Source organism: Micropterus dolomieu, linkage group LG09 (genome assembly GCF_021292245.1).
Source record: "Micropterus dolomieu isolate WLL.071019.BEF.003 ecotype Adirondacks linkage group LG09, ASM2129224v1, whole genome shotgun sequence".
In the NCBI taxonomy this organism is placed as follows: Eukaryota; Metazoa; Chordata; class Actinopteri; order Centrarchiformes; family Centrarchidae; genus Micropterus; species Micropterus dolomieu.
Window position 1 is genome coordinate 20,821,961 of NC_060158.1, and position 16,176 is coordinate 20,838,136.

Consider the following 16,176-nt stretch of genomic DNA (forward strand, 5'->3'; position numbering starts at 1 on the left):
CTTAATGTGGTCTCACTCCACTGTTGCATGACATCCACATACGTGGGCAGTTGGTTTTTGGTGTATAAAAACTATACTATACTATAAATATTCATTTATAAAACATAAACCTGTTAATGATACTTTATTGCGCATAGTACTATTTTTTTTCCTTGATTGACCTCTTTGAATAAAAGTTTTTTATAGATATATCTGAGGCATTTAGCACATGGCCATCGGCCATCTTAGATTGATGAGGTCATCAAGCAATCAATATTTGGAAAACAAGAGAGTAACCACTCTGCGTGCGTTTTTCTGGTGAGAACGTGCTAAGCGAAAACTAACAATTGTATCAATGCATTTAGTGCCTTTATTCAACAGTATTTAAAAAGAGAAACGGACGTGTTCACAGGTCAGTTGTTACAAAGAGCTCCATTCAAAAATGTGTATCAAGAACAGTGAAGAAATAAGTATTCACTGAGTTTATTTGTTATAAATCTTCATTCACAGTCATGCATTTCCACACTAGAACACTGTGTTCTTTTCTATAACACACATCACCAAAATATTACTAGCTTTGAAGTTGATAAAATACCACAATATTTGACTACACACTATAAATGATTAACATGCCTGTTTTTGATTATCATAATTTTTTTTTTTTTGCATTTCGGATATTTTATTTGACAGCTCACTTACTCCAGCAACGCTCCCTTATTAAAGGGGACAGTGTGGGCTTTGATTACACCTGCGCATGTCACCAAGCTTTGGTTAAGCTATTTGGTATTCATGCATCATCTATTTATCTATTGCTGCACAAACGCCAGTTAAGAGTTGAAATGCCTTTCTAATAACACCGAATGTACTCTGTGTGAACTCCTTAAAACAAAGCATGAAAGGAATTGTAATCAGCTATTTCATAACAGATTGAAATATTTAAAATGTCCGTAGAACCATGAAGTGTATTTTGTTTGTTTGTTGCTATTTATGGAAAACCAAATAGCCTCTGTAATTTATTTGTTCTCCGTCCTAACTCATTCTATATTCTATTTACTTCTTTGTCTGTTCTGTATATTTTCTCCTTTGCAACTATCTTTTCCCAAACATCCTTTTTGCCTTCTATCTATATCCTTCTGGACCACTTTATCCTGATTTCCCTGTGTCTCTCAAAATCTTTTTCCTTCCACCTTCATCCATTTCCCTGTCTCTCCCTATCTACTTCCATCTCCCTTTCCTTCTTTCTAGTGGAGGGCCAGTGGTTGGAGTGGGGGCCATGGTCGAGATGCAGTGTGACTTGTAACACAGGAACCCAGCAGAGGCAGAGACGCTGCAGTGCATCGGTGCACGGCTGGGCTGAATGTAAGGGCCCCCATCAGGAGAGTAGAGACTGCACCAACCCTTCCTGCAGCGGTAAGCCATACAAATAACTGCTTAGTATTTGCCCTCACATGCTCTCAAACATTATTATGCAAACAGAACATGCATTATCAAAAGGCATCTGTATGGTCTTCTCTGATCCGTGTTCCCCAGGAAATTGTGGGTTTGGTCCCAGTTTGGCTCGCGAAGTCTGTTTCAACCGGGACCCCGGAGGACAAAAATACTAGCGTGTTGTAATGAGCCTGGGCCCCAGAATGGGCTCATATTGACTTAATTTGGGTACCACACTAAAAAATAGAAAAAAGCTTAGAAACTGCTGCTTTAGAGTTGTAATCTAAATTTACTCTCCATCAACAAATCCCATTTCTTCTTCACCTTACATGCCACTCTCGTTCCCTCCAATACTTCCTCCCCGCTCCCTAATGATCACAGGCGGTGCTTTGCTCCTGTTCTAGGTGGAGGTAACTGGGGCAGCTGGAACCACTGGAGTCTCTGCAGTAAGACATGTGACTCCGGTTGGCAGCGTCGCTTCAGGATGTGCGAGGGCACCGGAATACAGGGCTACCCCTGCGATGGCTCGGGAGAGGAGGTCCGGTCTTGTAACGAGAAAAAATGCCCTGGTCAGTGACTCTGTGAATGCATGTTTGTTTGTGAGCTGAGAAAATAACGGAGAGCCACAGTATACTGTATATTGTTCATGCTTGAAAGCACTTTTTGCCTTAGACATTTTTTTCTGAATGGCTCTTATATGCATGCCTCTCCTAGTGGATCCCTGATAGAGACAAAAAAGTGTGTGTATCTGTCTGTGTGCCTGATTTGCATATGCACAGTATTTGTCAGGCAGAATGGAAGTGATTCCCAGTGGTTCGCACCACAGCCAAAGGCTTCTATAACAAATTCCAAACTGTGCTCTTCTCAACTATTATCTGTCTCTTGTCTATCTTCCTGTCAAACCACATACTCATCCATCTTTACCTCTTCATTGATTTTGCATATCCTTGCCTTGTGGTGTTTTCCTTTAATCTTCTCTGTCTGTCTACACCATTGCTCCTTATATTGCTCCTCTTTAACATCGTTTCCATTGCACTAATCTCACTCTTGCGTCCTTTCTGTGGTACTCTGCCCAGTAGAGGGTGAGATGTTCAATGTCTGAGTGTCAGCCCCTGCAGGAAACACTGTGGTTCAATAAGCACGCCTCTTGACTGAAGCTGTGCGCGCACGTGTGAATATGCAAGTGTATTTTCTTTACAAGCCTGAATGCCACATGTGTACGTGCTTGCATTGAGCTCTGACTGGCTACAAATGATAAACTTTAGAGTGCAGGCTCCACCATGACCCCTCGGTTTTGAGTAGCTCTCAAAACTCTGACACAAGATGAGGATCCTGTCTGTTGGCATTGCAGGGGAACATCATATCATATTTTCTCTCTTTCTGCATTTCTCTCTCTCTTCGCTCTTCGTCCCTTTGCATCTCTCTGCATCACCAACACTCGTCTGCCCCCTCGGAATATCTTCAGAGCGCTCTCCCCTGTTTTTTCATCAGGGCTATGAAAGAGAGGGAGGGGGGAAAACAGATGAATAAAGAGAGGGGGTAAGATGAAGAGGGAATGAGATACTGCACTGAGGCAGTGACACTGACAGAGAGCACTGAGCAGTGTACAAGGGAATAAGATTGGGAGCTGCTGCAGGAGAACATTGATTTGAATCTTGTTTTTTGTGCTTTTCTGTCTCCCTTTTTTTCGCTGGCTGTGTATGTGTCTGTGGGAGTGTGCGTGCGTGGAGATTTTTCTTTTTCTGTGTGCCTGCTAGACTTCATTTCACTTTTTCTGTGTCTTTCTACAGCTCCTCATGAGATATGTAAAGACGAGCATCTTCTCTCTATGTCATGGAAAAGAGCCTCAGCTGGAGAAACTGTCTACAACAAATGTCCAACTAACGCCACTGGTTAGTCACATGATATGCTTTAACAAATATCTGTTAGCTGTTAGCATACAGTATTTCAATCAAGCTTTGTGAATTTTTGATTAAGTTTGGCCTGGAGTTCTTTGTGTAAATCAAAGGTGTTACACAGTAGGGGAGACCGGGTATGGTTGTAACACTTTTTGCTTCAGCAACTCTAACTAGCTGAATTTTTTAGCTAGAGTTCTCAAACTTTTATCAGTTGATGTCAAATACATGCTGTTCCTTTGTAACCCCCAGCATGTGTTACAACCTACCCCACTACTGGGGTAGGTTGTAACACATGCTGGGGTAAGTTGTAAAAAGTAGACAAAAGAAGCAAAAATAGATTCCACACCAAATTAACTGCTTCAAAAACAGGTATAGTGAAATAAAAGGACAATTCTCTCTGTCTGTAAGACACTATGTCTGATTGACTCACGTGTGTGTGTGTGTGTGTGTGTGTGTGTGTGTGTGTGTGTGTGTGTGTGTGCGTGTGTGTGTGTGTTTACATAAACTTGTCCACTAGAACAAACTTACTTAACAGTACAATTAATAAACACTACTACAATGTACCTAATTAAAGACAACCTTTGTATATGTTTAGTCTGTGTGTGTCCATGTGTGTATATTCGTATACCAGCCATTGTTCAGCTAGCTGGATTAGGATAGTGGTTTGAAATTAGCAGGAGAAAAATGCATCACATGTAGGGTAACCAGACCAGGTTTTGGTGGCCTGTCCCTGTCTGGAGCTGTTCACATAAATGTCCCCGTTTTTAACTGTGTGTTAATCATAGACTGTATAAGGTGTTGACAGACCTGAAAACAGATTTTACGTGGCCAGAAAGACTGGACAGCAGAGTAGACAGGTGTCAAACAGACATAATGTGCAAATAAACATCACTTTATGTCCATGGTAATAGCAAAGGTATGTCTTTAGGCAATAATAGAAACCTGTAGTTGCCCATAGAATTTGTGTTTGGTAGGCGTATATGTCTAATATCCTTGTTTACATTTGGAAAACTGAATGTAGCTTTAAATTAACATGACTTACTGCTGAGTTATATATAAAATAAAGACATGATCTCTTTTGCAATTATACTTATGACTCTACTTTATTTAACTTGCTGTGTACCAGCCAATCCAGTCCTTTTTACCTGTTAAAATACCTTTAAATGGCTAAAACAACCAATGTAATGCAGTATTCCACTTGCCAGAAAGTGATTGCAGCCTCTGCTTGACTTTAAGGTAGTTTCTGCCTCAAAATGTCTTGATTTCATTCAGAAGAGTTATATTTGACAGATTATAAAACTGAAATTTTCCCCTTTTTTATTTCACATATAAGAACATTATATTTCATAAATGACATTGAACCACTGAACCAAATATGTCCCTGGTTTTCACTTCAGAATTCTGGTCACCGTTGCCTAAGAAACTACATTTTAATCTCAAATAAGTCATACACTTTTATCTGCAGTAGTATAATAAAGAAAATATAGTCTTAGACTTACCTCAAAATCAGTTTTTTCTCTATATATTCTGAATGTGCCTGTTTCCAGCCCTGACAACCACCATCGGGAGGAAGTAGGTAAATTATGGTAACTGAAATGATCTCATGATTCATGATGATCTTTTTTCTAATTGGTGGAATTGGTGTTGTTACAACCATACACGATTGCCCCTACAAATGTGACTTCAACTGTTGTTCATAAGCAACAGTCATAAGTTGACATTGGATAATTTGTTTGTGAGACCATGAATGTATGTTAGCTACCAGAAGTTAACATAAGCAATGCTAGCTAAAGTGAGAGAAGGAAATAATATTCACAAACTCATGCTTTTAGTTGCTAAACAACAGGAAATCCAAATGAAAAACAGTAGCAACACAACTTTGTTAGCCTCATGAATGTACGTGTACCTCATAGTTAGTTAATTAACAGAAAAAAAAAAACATAAACAAAAGTCCAGTAAGCATCAAAAACGTACAACAAGAAAGAGTTTGTCAGCTCCATGAGTGCCATGAGTGAACGTTACCACTTGGTAATTATCTTGAGCAGAGCTAGCAAAAGGGAGAGAAATAAAGAATACACAGAAACCTAAAAATAGTCAATGAAAACTCCAAGAACAAAACATACTGCTTCTAAAGTTTGACTTCTAAGTTACCTTTGGGAAATATACTGTGATAAAAGCACAGCATTTATATTATTAGTACCAAAGAAAATATTGTAAAAGAGATACAATTATAAGCTAGATACTAAATTAGTTTACTGTCTTTGTTTCAAAATTCCATGTGCTCCTATGTCTGGAACAAATTGATGCTCAGATTGATTTAAATGCTGAAACTGATGTAGCTCATCACAACTGTTTGTTTTTTGTTTTCTTTTACCATTTTGGTGTACGGAGGCAGTTATAATATTCCCAACGAATACATAATCCATCATCTAGCTTTAATTAGTGCAGCAGACATGTCCTGCTTGAATGCAGATGAACCATATTTGTGTATTGCTTACAACGGTAATGTTAAGCTAAACCGTAGAGTTTCTCAAACAGCTTGCTGCCAGACCTTTTCTTTTAACTTCCAAAAGCAGAAACTAGAACAACCCCTGATTTATTCATTTTTTCTTCTTCAAAATTTAAGCCAAGAGCAGATGTGGTTCAGAACGCCTATAATATAAACGTGTTTTTACATCTTTCAAGCTATGACATTGGCTCCCACTTCAAAACATGCCTGCATGTATCTGGTAGACTGCCAGTTAAACATTGTAGCTTAAAGAACATTACATTTAAAGTAAATCAGTGTATTACATTTAATTAACTGAGACATTTTACAGTTTATTTATGTCAACCTATTACTCATAAAAAGGCAGAGCCAGGTTTCAGCAAGTGCATATTTTTTTGGCAGGGGAAAAGGTTTTGTCTCAGTAAAGTATTTTGGCAGCCTTCACAAGTTTATCTGCTGGCTGGCAGGTTAAAACAGCCAGCAGGTGTGAGCTGCCAAACACTGTGAAACTGCTACAAATGAAATATTTGATCGTTGTAACTATCCTAAACACTATTGTACTCCAAGAAAAGGCAAATTCACAAAATTGACCTTTGTTGTTATTTTTCCACAATTGACAATGTTATAAATGTGCTATTTCTAGTAAAACTCGTCAAGCAGACACCCTGACCTTAATGTTGTGATAAATGGGAATACCAGTTTTAGGTTTCAAGCAAGATATTTATATATTTTCTTATGTAGTATGAAAACCTTTCTCCATTTCTGCATCATGTTTATCATACTTACGCACAACAGAAGGTTATTTGCCCTTAAATGGACATCATATTAACAGTAATAGATAATGATATGTTTTTTTGGACAGGTTTAATTTCTAAATTAAATTTTTTCTCTGTAAAGCATTTGTCTCTCTGTCTCTCTTTCTAGGATCTGCTAGTCGTCGTTGCATGCTGGACAATAATGGAGTTGCTTTCTGGGGTCCTCCGAGCTTCGCCAGATGCATCTCACTTGAATATAGATATTTACATTTATCTGTAAGTTCCCCTTTAAGAAATAAGTATTCCCATACTGAGAAGCTCTTTCTACAATTGCATTTTTCATCATGTTCACCAAGAAGAAAAAAATATGTGTATATTCTTCCAGTTTACATAATTTGAAGCAGTTTGTTGCAGTTTCATAACTCACCTTCATCAAACCTGTTTGTCTTATTAGTTAATTTATGAGAAAGTGAAGCTGCAGTCAGTTTTTTATTCTCGTGCTGAATTTCCTCCTTTCTTCACCCATCATGTACCTCTGTTCAACTTTATTTATTTTTTTTAAAGTTTACTCAAATAGAAGAACTTTACTAAAAGCTTGCCGGTATCTCTAATTAGCTTTTCCAGAGCTTTGTGCTCACACTTATCAATTGATGAACATAGCTAATGAATGTGTTCATCAGCTAGACTGTTTTGCTGCTCTGTGAACTTCAACCTTTTCCATCTCCTCGATGATGGCAGAAGGAGATGGGGGTCAGGGATTTTACGTGACAGAGCTGATTGCACTGTTAGCTTCTGTTCCAACCTTTCATTAACACCAGGAGTCAATAATTAATTTTCTGTGATTACTGTTATCTTCTGTTCTTCCAGGCTCTGTCTCTCTTTCTCTCTCTCTCTCTCTCTCTGCATTGCACATACACAATCTGGCTTTCTGCATCTCTTTCTCTGAAGTGATGAGCGTGCTGCTACGGCCTCTTTTTGTTTGCCTATTTTAAGTTCAAATACAAAAATCCAACCGTGTACATATATACTCCTGTCTTGAAACATCCCCCACGGCACACATCTAAAACATTCCTTGTCACATGACAGCATTGTGTGACACTGTTTTTGTGATTTCTACGGGGAAAAAAACACAATCTTCGGTTTGTTAGGTCTTGCTCTTTGTGACATTTTCACCAGCTGAACACAATGGCCATGCATTTAATCATCTTGACTGTAACCAGCAGAGGGGAAACCATAGACTGTTCTCACTTTTTGTATCTTTCTACACATTGTAGTTACGAGAGCATCTCGCGAAGGGTCAGAGGACCCTGGCTGGGGAGGGCATGTCTCAGATCGTAAGGAGTCTCCTGGAGCTCTTGCAGAGGAGGAGCTACTACAGTGGCGACCTTCTCTTTTCCACGGAGATTCTGCGAAATGTGACGGACACCTTCAAAAGAGCAACCTACATCCCAGCTCCCGACGACGTGCAGGTATGGAGAGCCTCCTCTTGAAGCCTCAAGTCATAAACCTTACAAAACATGCAGTCACAGATGCACTCTCACACGCAGACACACTCATAACACTCCAAATTTATTCAATGTAGGAGCTCCACTTTCTACGGCACGTGGGTGTGCATAACAATGAACTACAGCTGCACAGTTGCTATAGCCTCAAAGGGGATTTTTTTTCAGCGTTTTTCTCTTTTCACCGCCTGTAAGAGAGCAAAATGCTCCTGTCTCAGGCAGTCATTTGACAGACGTTATTTTATGTTTTACAATATGTCTATGTACAGAGGACTACTGTTCTAGACACTTTAGCGTGCAACACATACAAACGAGATAACAAAATCTAATTGACTACTTCTTCTTCTTGTGTCTAGAAATTCTTCCAGATAGTCAGCCATATGTTGGACATGGAAAATCTAGAAAAATGGGAAGACGCTCACCAGGTAAAGCCTTGTATGTTTGTTGCATCACTGTATGTGTGCATCTGTACACCTTATCCAACTACGGTTCAAACTTTCCTAAATGTGTGTGTGGTTAAGTACTTTATTGAGTGTGCGTACATGAAATTGTGTGTAAAAGGTAATGTGGGTGTGACCACACCCCGCATTACCTTTTCATTAGAGTCATAAATACCCACCTGTTTACTAAACACAGTGGCAACCTATTAAGTATACCAGGTGCGTGTGTGTTTTTGTGTGTGACCCAGCTTGATGCCCTTGAGTCAAGGTGTGTCTACTTGTCACCTGGACACAATAAACAAGCAGCCTAATATGATATTATATCCCACGTGGTTACAGTTTATTGCTGTGGAACACATTCAGTGGTCTAGATAACGCAATGAATAAAAATGTGTCAGTGTGTGAGACATGTCTCATAGAAAGTTGGCCATGGATTATAATTATGATGACATAATGATTGAAGCTCACCTCTCTTTTTCATCCCTCTATCCACAGGTCGCTCCCGGTGCTGCTCTGCTGATGAGGATATTAGAAGATTTCATTCACCTCATCGGAGAGTCCCAGAAGCCTTTCCAGAGTTTCCTTGTGGTTACCAACAACCTCAGTACGTGTCACATAGTGCTGTCACGTGACAAGGCATGAAAGAGACAGATACAAAATAACTATAAACCAATCTCAATGTTCAAAGACATTCACTTATGTAGATGAACTTGTGATTTATCATGGTGCTGAGATTCATTTAAAAAAAAAAAATCTTGTTTTTTTAAGATGTCTTTAAAATGAATTTATGACTTTTTTTAGATGGGCATTTGTTGCACTGTTTTCATCGGGTTTTGCTCACCTTATCTTCAGCAGTTTTCTTAGTTTAAGCCCCAATTTTGCACTGCAGTGAGTTTTAAATGTTTTTTGGTATCTCTTGTTTGTGCAGTGATAACCATCCAGCGAGAGCCGGTGTCAGCAGTTTCCAGTGATATAAACTTCCCCATGAAGGGCCGGAGAGGGATGAAGGACTGGGCCAGAACAGCAGAGGACAAGCTCTACATCCCTAAAGAGGTCTTCACCATCCAGACTGAAGGTAGGAGACCTAAGACAGATACTGCCCACTGCCCACTGTCCAGGGTTTGTCACAATTTTGGGCTTTTTGGTACCACTCAGTCTGTTGGACGGTCATCCCATGCACTGAAGATTAAACGCAAGACCAAGCAAGACCCTTGTTTCAAGGGTTTTTCTGGATACAATAATGATAGTTGGAAGAATCAACACACAAAAAATGTTCTCACCCTCAGTACCAACATGAGGCTGATTATCTTTAGAACAAAACAGCAGTTCCAGAACTCTCTCTTAGGTCAGGTTTGAGGACTAAGCTCACAACCGCGATATGGATCTGTTTTAGTTGTTATCCTCACTCTCGGTCTTGAATATTAGAAACACAAGGACCTGATCTCACCCCACTCAACCCTCTCTTTCAGCCAAGGTCAGACCAAAAAGTTATCCCAGTGTGAATTCACAAATTCAGAGATGTGTCTTGTGGAAGCAGATTGAAGGCTTTTCAAGGACGTCAGAGGGTAATGCTGAGAGGGATTTGGACTGTAAAGAGGCCCAGGAGGGCCTCTCAAGAAGATGCAGGTCTTTCATCTGTGAAGAAGTGTGCCACATGCTCTTGAGAACATCACATCCTCAAGCAATTTTGAAAGATGTCTCTCCGCTTTTAGTGATACAAGAAAGTTAACTGTTGTGAATTTGTTTTCCCCCATGTCCCCATTTCAAGTAAGGCCAAAAAACAAGCAAAATGATTGTCCAAATGCACAGCAAGACACAAAGGTGGAGGAGAATATGATGACAAAGAAGACATAGGAGCTCAAGTTGTAAAGGGGAAACAAGGGACTTAAAAGAGTGGGAAGAAAGCAGTTTATATTAGATAAGAGAATAACTGTGGCAGATGCGATCCACTACCAACGGAGGCAAAGGTCACATCCCACAGGAAATTACACTACCAGACTTCCTGTCTGGCACCCTGTCCCCTGCCCAAATTAGAGTTCAGAGAAGCTGCGGTCCGAGAGAGCAGAGCTGTCTCTGACCTCTCTGACTCGCGCTGATGACACAGACTCTTTGACTGACGTTCAAGACATCATGAAGGCTAACCTCAGGGCACCTCCCCTCAACTCACCTACCCTCTCTGTCTCTTTATTATGCACAGTGTAATATGAGTGAGAGTTGTTTTGCTCAAACTGTTTTTCCAGATTTTATGGAACAGCAGATTCCTATATCTTAAAGGGTGACTGCAACTGAAGACAAAAGGGTGATAGCTAGAGCTTTTTTAATGCAATGTTGTCTTCTTTCTTATCCTCCGTTCATTAGGCCTGCCTGTTTTACTTTCCTGCTTTTATGTTTTTATCCTCCATCTTGCTTTTTTAGTCCATTGTCCTCATAGTTTGTGGTGGTGAATGTTTTGTCTCTTGCGGTGCTTGCAGTGCAATAAAAGTGACCAGCTGCATCATATTCAGCACATGACATAAGCATATGCTATTTAGAAAATTGTTTCATCCAAACTGCATATAGCCTTATGAGTTTGGACATTGTTAGTACTCTTTGCCCCTGTGGGAACCCTGCCTCTTCCCATTGGCAATCCATGAGTTGAGGTCTTCAGTTGATTGCTATCAGTTTGGTTGGTTCATTTACCCCATAATGAAAGCCTATCTCAGATGGATAGCTTAAACATGCTCATAAAGGCTCATTGGCATCTTTGTGAGTGCATGTGCACACACAGTTGCACATACACACAGCCAATTGATAGGTTCATGAATCGCTTCACTGGGCAGAGGCTGGGGGCCGTTCTTCACTGATTTTCGAGGTGACAAACTCCCTCTCTTCCGCCACTGTCTCTCACTTTCTCTCGCAAACACACATGCAGGCACTCACTCTGTCTTGCAGCCATGCGCGCACACATACATCCAAAAATACAAGCCAGCAATGACTTCATGTTTCAAATACACCATTGCTGATACGTGCATTTGGTATAATGTACCATTAACTTTTAAATATTACTCAAGCAAGACACCAACCAAATGAGCTCTTCTCTCTTATAGTGTGAGACTTCCTTATATCCAGTTTTAACTGTAACTGTGGTGAGTTTCAAAAAATCACCAGTAAGCTGAAAATTTGACGATTTTGGGGTGAGATAAAATAAATAAGCCAATTCGTTCTTTTGATGAGTGTGAGATGAGAATATTGATACCACTCTCATCATGTGTATAAATAAATGTATAGGCCTATATTGAAAATAAACATGTTCTTTTTGGTTATTCTTTTTTAATTGGTTTAACAAAAGGAGGAACATACATACATGCCAAGCCAATAGAGTGGAATTATCTGTTATTATGTTCTATATGTGTAGCATGATGGGACTAAAAACTTTAATTTCATTCTACAACCTTGTGTTGCATAGTGATTAATAAATTACCTTGTTCACTGATGTCTGTGCATTAAGTACGGAGCTTCGACCAGGAGATGAATAGCCTTGCTTAGCTTAAAAACTGGAGGCAGGAGGAGCTAATAACTCATACACTCGTACGGTATCTCATTTGTTTATCTATATACAAAAAGAACTGTAAGAATGACTATTTGGAATTTGGCAGCCTCAAACTGACAAGACATGACGTCAAGAAGTCAGTTCTACAGTAGCTACAGTGTGTTAATAAGTTAGCTTTGGACGTGTTGGTAGGCGTGTTTTTTTAACTTTGGACAGAGCCTGGCAATTTATCCCTGCTTCCCATCTAGCTAAACTAAGCTAATAACCTCCTAGCTCCAGCTCCACACGTAACACACAGACAAGTGCTAGTGATCCTCTCATTTTCCTCTTGGCAAAAAAGTAAACAAATACATAAGACATTTTCTCAAATTGGCTAATTCTCCAGGAATAAACAGCTTGACCAGTTTAGAATTAAAATGTTATAATGTTATAAATTAAAAGTTATATAGGACAATTTAGTGCTAATAATAAAAATCACTGACTCTAAAAAGGTTGCACAGCAGTCAATTAATGTTTCTGAGCTTGAGCACATTAGCCTGTCAGTCACTTCAACTGGGCAAAAGCAAAGCTATTCTACAGTACTTTAACTTCTTAACATTTTCAGTGCTGTGTACTAACCAAGAAGGAATGAAGAGAGTAATATGGATGGAGCTTTTGATCTTTGATTAAAACCATAAATTATAGCCTCAAAAATCCAAACATAACTTTCCCTGACAAATGGCACATTAAAGTTCACAGCTGGTGACTGGTGGATTACAGCTGACCACCAATCATTTAGATGTTCAGCAAGCGAAGACTGACGAAAAGTCTGTTCATGGGAAATTAGAGTTTTGTGATTGAGTGCTTTTGTGGTATTAATCATCCTCAAGCGTAGGAGTGCCACCCCCTCACACACTGATTTACCATTTACCCACAATACACTGACTTTCTCATTTGCATGCCTTTGCAGACACTGTCCAATTAGGATCCATCACACTCACAGACTTTCTCATGCTGACTTTGATCTGTTTTTTTGCCTCCTCACAGTCTCACAATGGCTTTTTTCCCCCCACTGCCGAGATCTTTTTGTCTCTTCCTCTTTCTTTCCTCATCTGTCTTGCATAGCTACCTCTCTTCCTGAGTATTACCTCTTAGGCCACAGGCAGAGAGACAGATTTTGGATGAGTCACCCAATACGTCTGATACCATCAGCCCCCTCTGTCTCCTCCTGTTTCTGTCTCTGTGCAGATAGTCCTCCATTTCTTCTCAGCCTAAAAGGGCAAAGTAGGGAGTGGCATCTCTCAACATGAACTCTTCCCCTCTTACTTTTCCTCTCTGCTTCCTTCCGCCTCCATCACTTGAGACAAAGTGACATTTACAGAGGGACACAATGTCCGTCTCCTTGGGAAACCCTGCTCTTTTTGGTGAAAGAACACAGAAAGGAGTGATGGAAGGCAAGGGGCTATAAAAGACTGCTGAGAATTGTGGGAAAGTTGAAGAGTGGGTTGGAGAGTGGCAACAACAACAGAGGAGGAGGATGAGAGGGGCGAGAAGGGAAGAAAGGGGATTTGAAAGGAGGGAAAAAGAGAGAAAATTGAAGAGAGGGACATTGTGTAAAGATGATGTGGACACTTTGACTTTATTGAAATAATCGTTTAGCTGTCAAATCAGGCTTCTGGTGCTGCAATTAACTTTTTCATGTAGTCAACTGAGCATTTGTCAGCAACAGCTGAAGAATAAATATAAATTAAGGTGAAATTGCAAGTTGATGAAACAGGTAAAATAGGTGCTTAATTGTTTCACGAACAAATAGATGTTTGCTTTTAGTTCATTTAAATCTAATTACTCAGTGATCAGTGCAGGTTAGCTCAAATCAATCACACATAACACTCCAGTCTTTAATTTAAATGTCAGATTAGCAGGCTCAATATTGTATTGAGAAATTTGGGTTTTTAAATCTTAAATTTCTTTTAAATACCCTTCCCCTCAACATACCACCATATTTGCTACAATGACCCATTTATCAGCCGCAAGACTTTCTCAAGTCTTTTTTTGTTGTTGTTGTTTTTTTGTTTTTTTTTAAATGGTAAATATGAATAGGTTTCTGGACGTCTTCAGCAGTACTTTTTGTCCAAAAATATGGGGCATACAAAATAAATGAAATGAAGGATAGATGGCTTCATGTTTGATTTGTGAAGTGTTTTAGGCAAACCATGGCATGTATTTGGGCTGACCTGTTGCAAAATTGTGTGTGTTTCAGAGACAGAGGCAGAATCACTGACAACCATGTACTATGTCATCGGAGCCATATTGTACAGGACGTTGGGCGTCATCCTACCTGCACCAAAGTGAGTTCTTCATGTGATCCACTAATTGGTCTTACATTTTCAAGCTACTGAACTATAGCTCACCCTCTACTCTGTTCCCTGTCCTTTCTTTTACCTTTCCGCATCTCTTTTTTCCCCAATACTTACTCTGACAACATGTCATCTCCCTTGTATTCGCTTTTTTTTCTTAGTTTCCATTCCCACTACCTTTCTATTCCTGTGCCCTTTCTTGTTTTGTGTCTTCTCTCTATCTAATTCCGTCTTTGTTGGTCTTATAGTGTCTCTACTGGTTCTTTTCTCTTCTTGTGTCTGCTTAGTTATCAGAACATTTCCCTAGATGTTTTCCCCTTTCTTTTGCGTTGTCATTGTGAAGTGTGCTGTGGGCTTCGAATGGGTGAGGGTCTAATGGGTCCTGAAACTTGCGTAAAACTTGCAACAATAGAAGTTAAGAGACATCAGGGGGTTGTCAAAAGGCCACTGTGATATGGTGCTGGCCCTGGGCCCTTTTATTCAGGTCAGTGCTCTTAGTTGTAGATGAGCTGGATCTGTTAAAACCCTTTTCTCCCTGTAGCTCTACTGAATGCTAATCGGGCCAGTGTTCTGTTTTAACTTAGGCGCCAGCTCTGGCTTTCTCCCTTTCTCATTTTTATTTATGTTTTTTTATGTATTTATTTTTGCAAGCACACCGAAAAACCATCAAAAGCACGGCAGAGCATTGGGTGTGTATGTCTGTTTCTGGGCGTGTTTGGATGTATGCATGTGTCTGTGTGTATGACAAACAGCAGAAGAAAGCAACTCACCAGTATATTCCACTTTTCTTTCTCATCATTACACAAAACAGAGAGACAATATAAGCCAAACTTTAATGTGCAGTAAAATTCTTACTTACTTCTTCTGGCTCTCTTGTGTGTGTGTGTGTATGTGTGTGTGTGTGTGTGTGTATGATTGTGCGTGTCTTTGCAGACCCCCTGCAGTGATCAACTCCAAGATCCTGACAGTGACAGTACGGCCAGAACCGCAACCCAGCGAGCCCATGGTGGTGGTGGAGCTGTCTCCACTTATCAATGTAAGTTGTTTTTTTATTTAACTCTCATTTCCCCCAGATATTAGAGCCGAACTGTTTTCATGTGTTGCAATGCAATACAAAACACTGCCGATTGGTTTAGATCATTTCAACAGTAGAGAACATTACTTTTTCATTCCCATTATCTAAACTTTCCCAACCATAGGATTTAGTTCAACTGAGTGTGTAACACTTAGTTTCCTAGCTTCATCAAAGAGTGTTGCAACAAAAATGTTAATTATTCCATATGAGGCACTTTCCAATGCAAGGGTTTGCATTTTTTTAATATACTTGTATATTGAGCAAAGCTTTGGCCGAGAAAATAAATTTGTTTAAGACTTTAAAGGATTTTTTCCCCCTCCCAGCTGACCCATGATTCCTGAGTTCAGATGAAAGCGAAAGTGCTGCATGCTATAAAGTGCCATAGTGCTCGCTGAATTGCCAGAATAGATGCAGACCTTTTTGACTTCCTTATATCGCAGTGTCTCCTGGTACCTATTGAGTTTATATTACAGTGGAGTGTGTTATTATAAACGACTCGTGGGGTGTCTTCAGTGGAAAGGACTAAGTGCAAGTTTAATGAGAGGCACTCTTATCAACCTCAATAAGATGGGGGTTTCATTAGCCATTCTTGTGTGCAAAGGTGGGCACAGTTTTGAAAAATAATGATGAATATTTAATAGTCTCTAGACAACACAAACACACACACACACATACATATAGTATACAGACACATACTAAAATCTTCCAATGAAATCAGCCTCTTTTTGTGCCAACCAGGACCAGAG

General features: G+C 39.7%; 1 protein-coding gene across 3 annotated transcripts in view; it reads left to right on the forward strand.

Moving 5' to 3' along the window:
• Positions 1–16,176, forward strand: part of adgrb2 (adhesion G protein-coupled receptor B2) — a 106,509-nt gene that overhangs the window by 14,699 nt on the left and 75,634 nt on the right. Inside the window, exons 5-14 of one of the 3 annotated variants that reach the window (XM_046057869.1) lie at positions 1,225–1,389; positions 1,812–1,976; positions 3,198–3,299; positions 6,718–6,824; positions 7,823–8,017; positions 8,407–8,475; positions 8,986–9,094; positions 9,419–9,565; positions 14,259–14,346; positions 15,289–15,391. In XM_046057869.1, coding sequence (XP_045913825.1) covers positions 1,225–1,389; positions 1,812–1,976; positions 3,198–3,299; positions 6,718–6,824; positions 7,823–8,017; positions 8,407–8,475; positions 8,986–9,094; positions 9,419–9,565; positions 14,259–14,346; positions 15,289–15,391 — 1,250 coding nt within the window. Of the gene's footprint in view, positions 1–1,224; positions 1,390–1,811; positions 1,977–3,197; positions 3,300–4,759; positions 4,892–6,717; positions 6,825–7,822; positions 8,018–8,406; positions 8,476–8,985; positions 9,095–9,418; positions 9,566–14,258; positions 14,347–15,288; positions 15,392–16,176 lie in introns of those variants that run through there. The other 2 variants (XM_046057870.1, XM_046057871.1) reach the window with 2 other exon arrangements.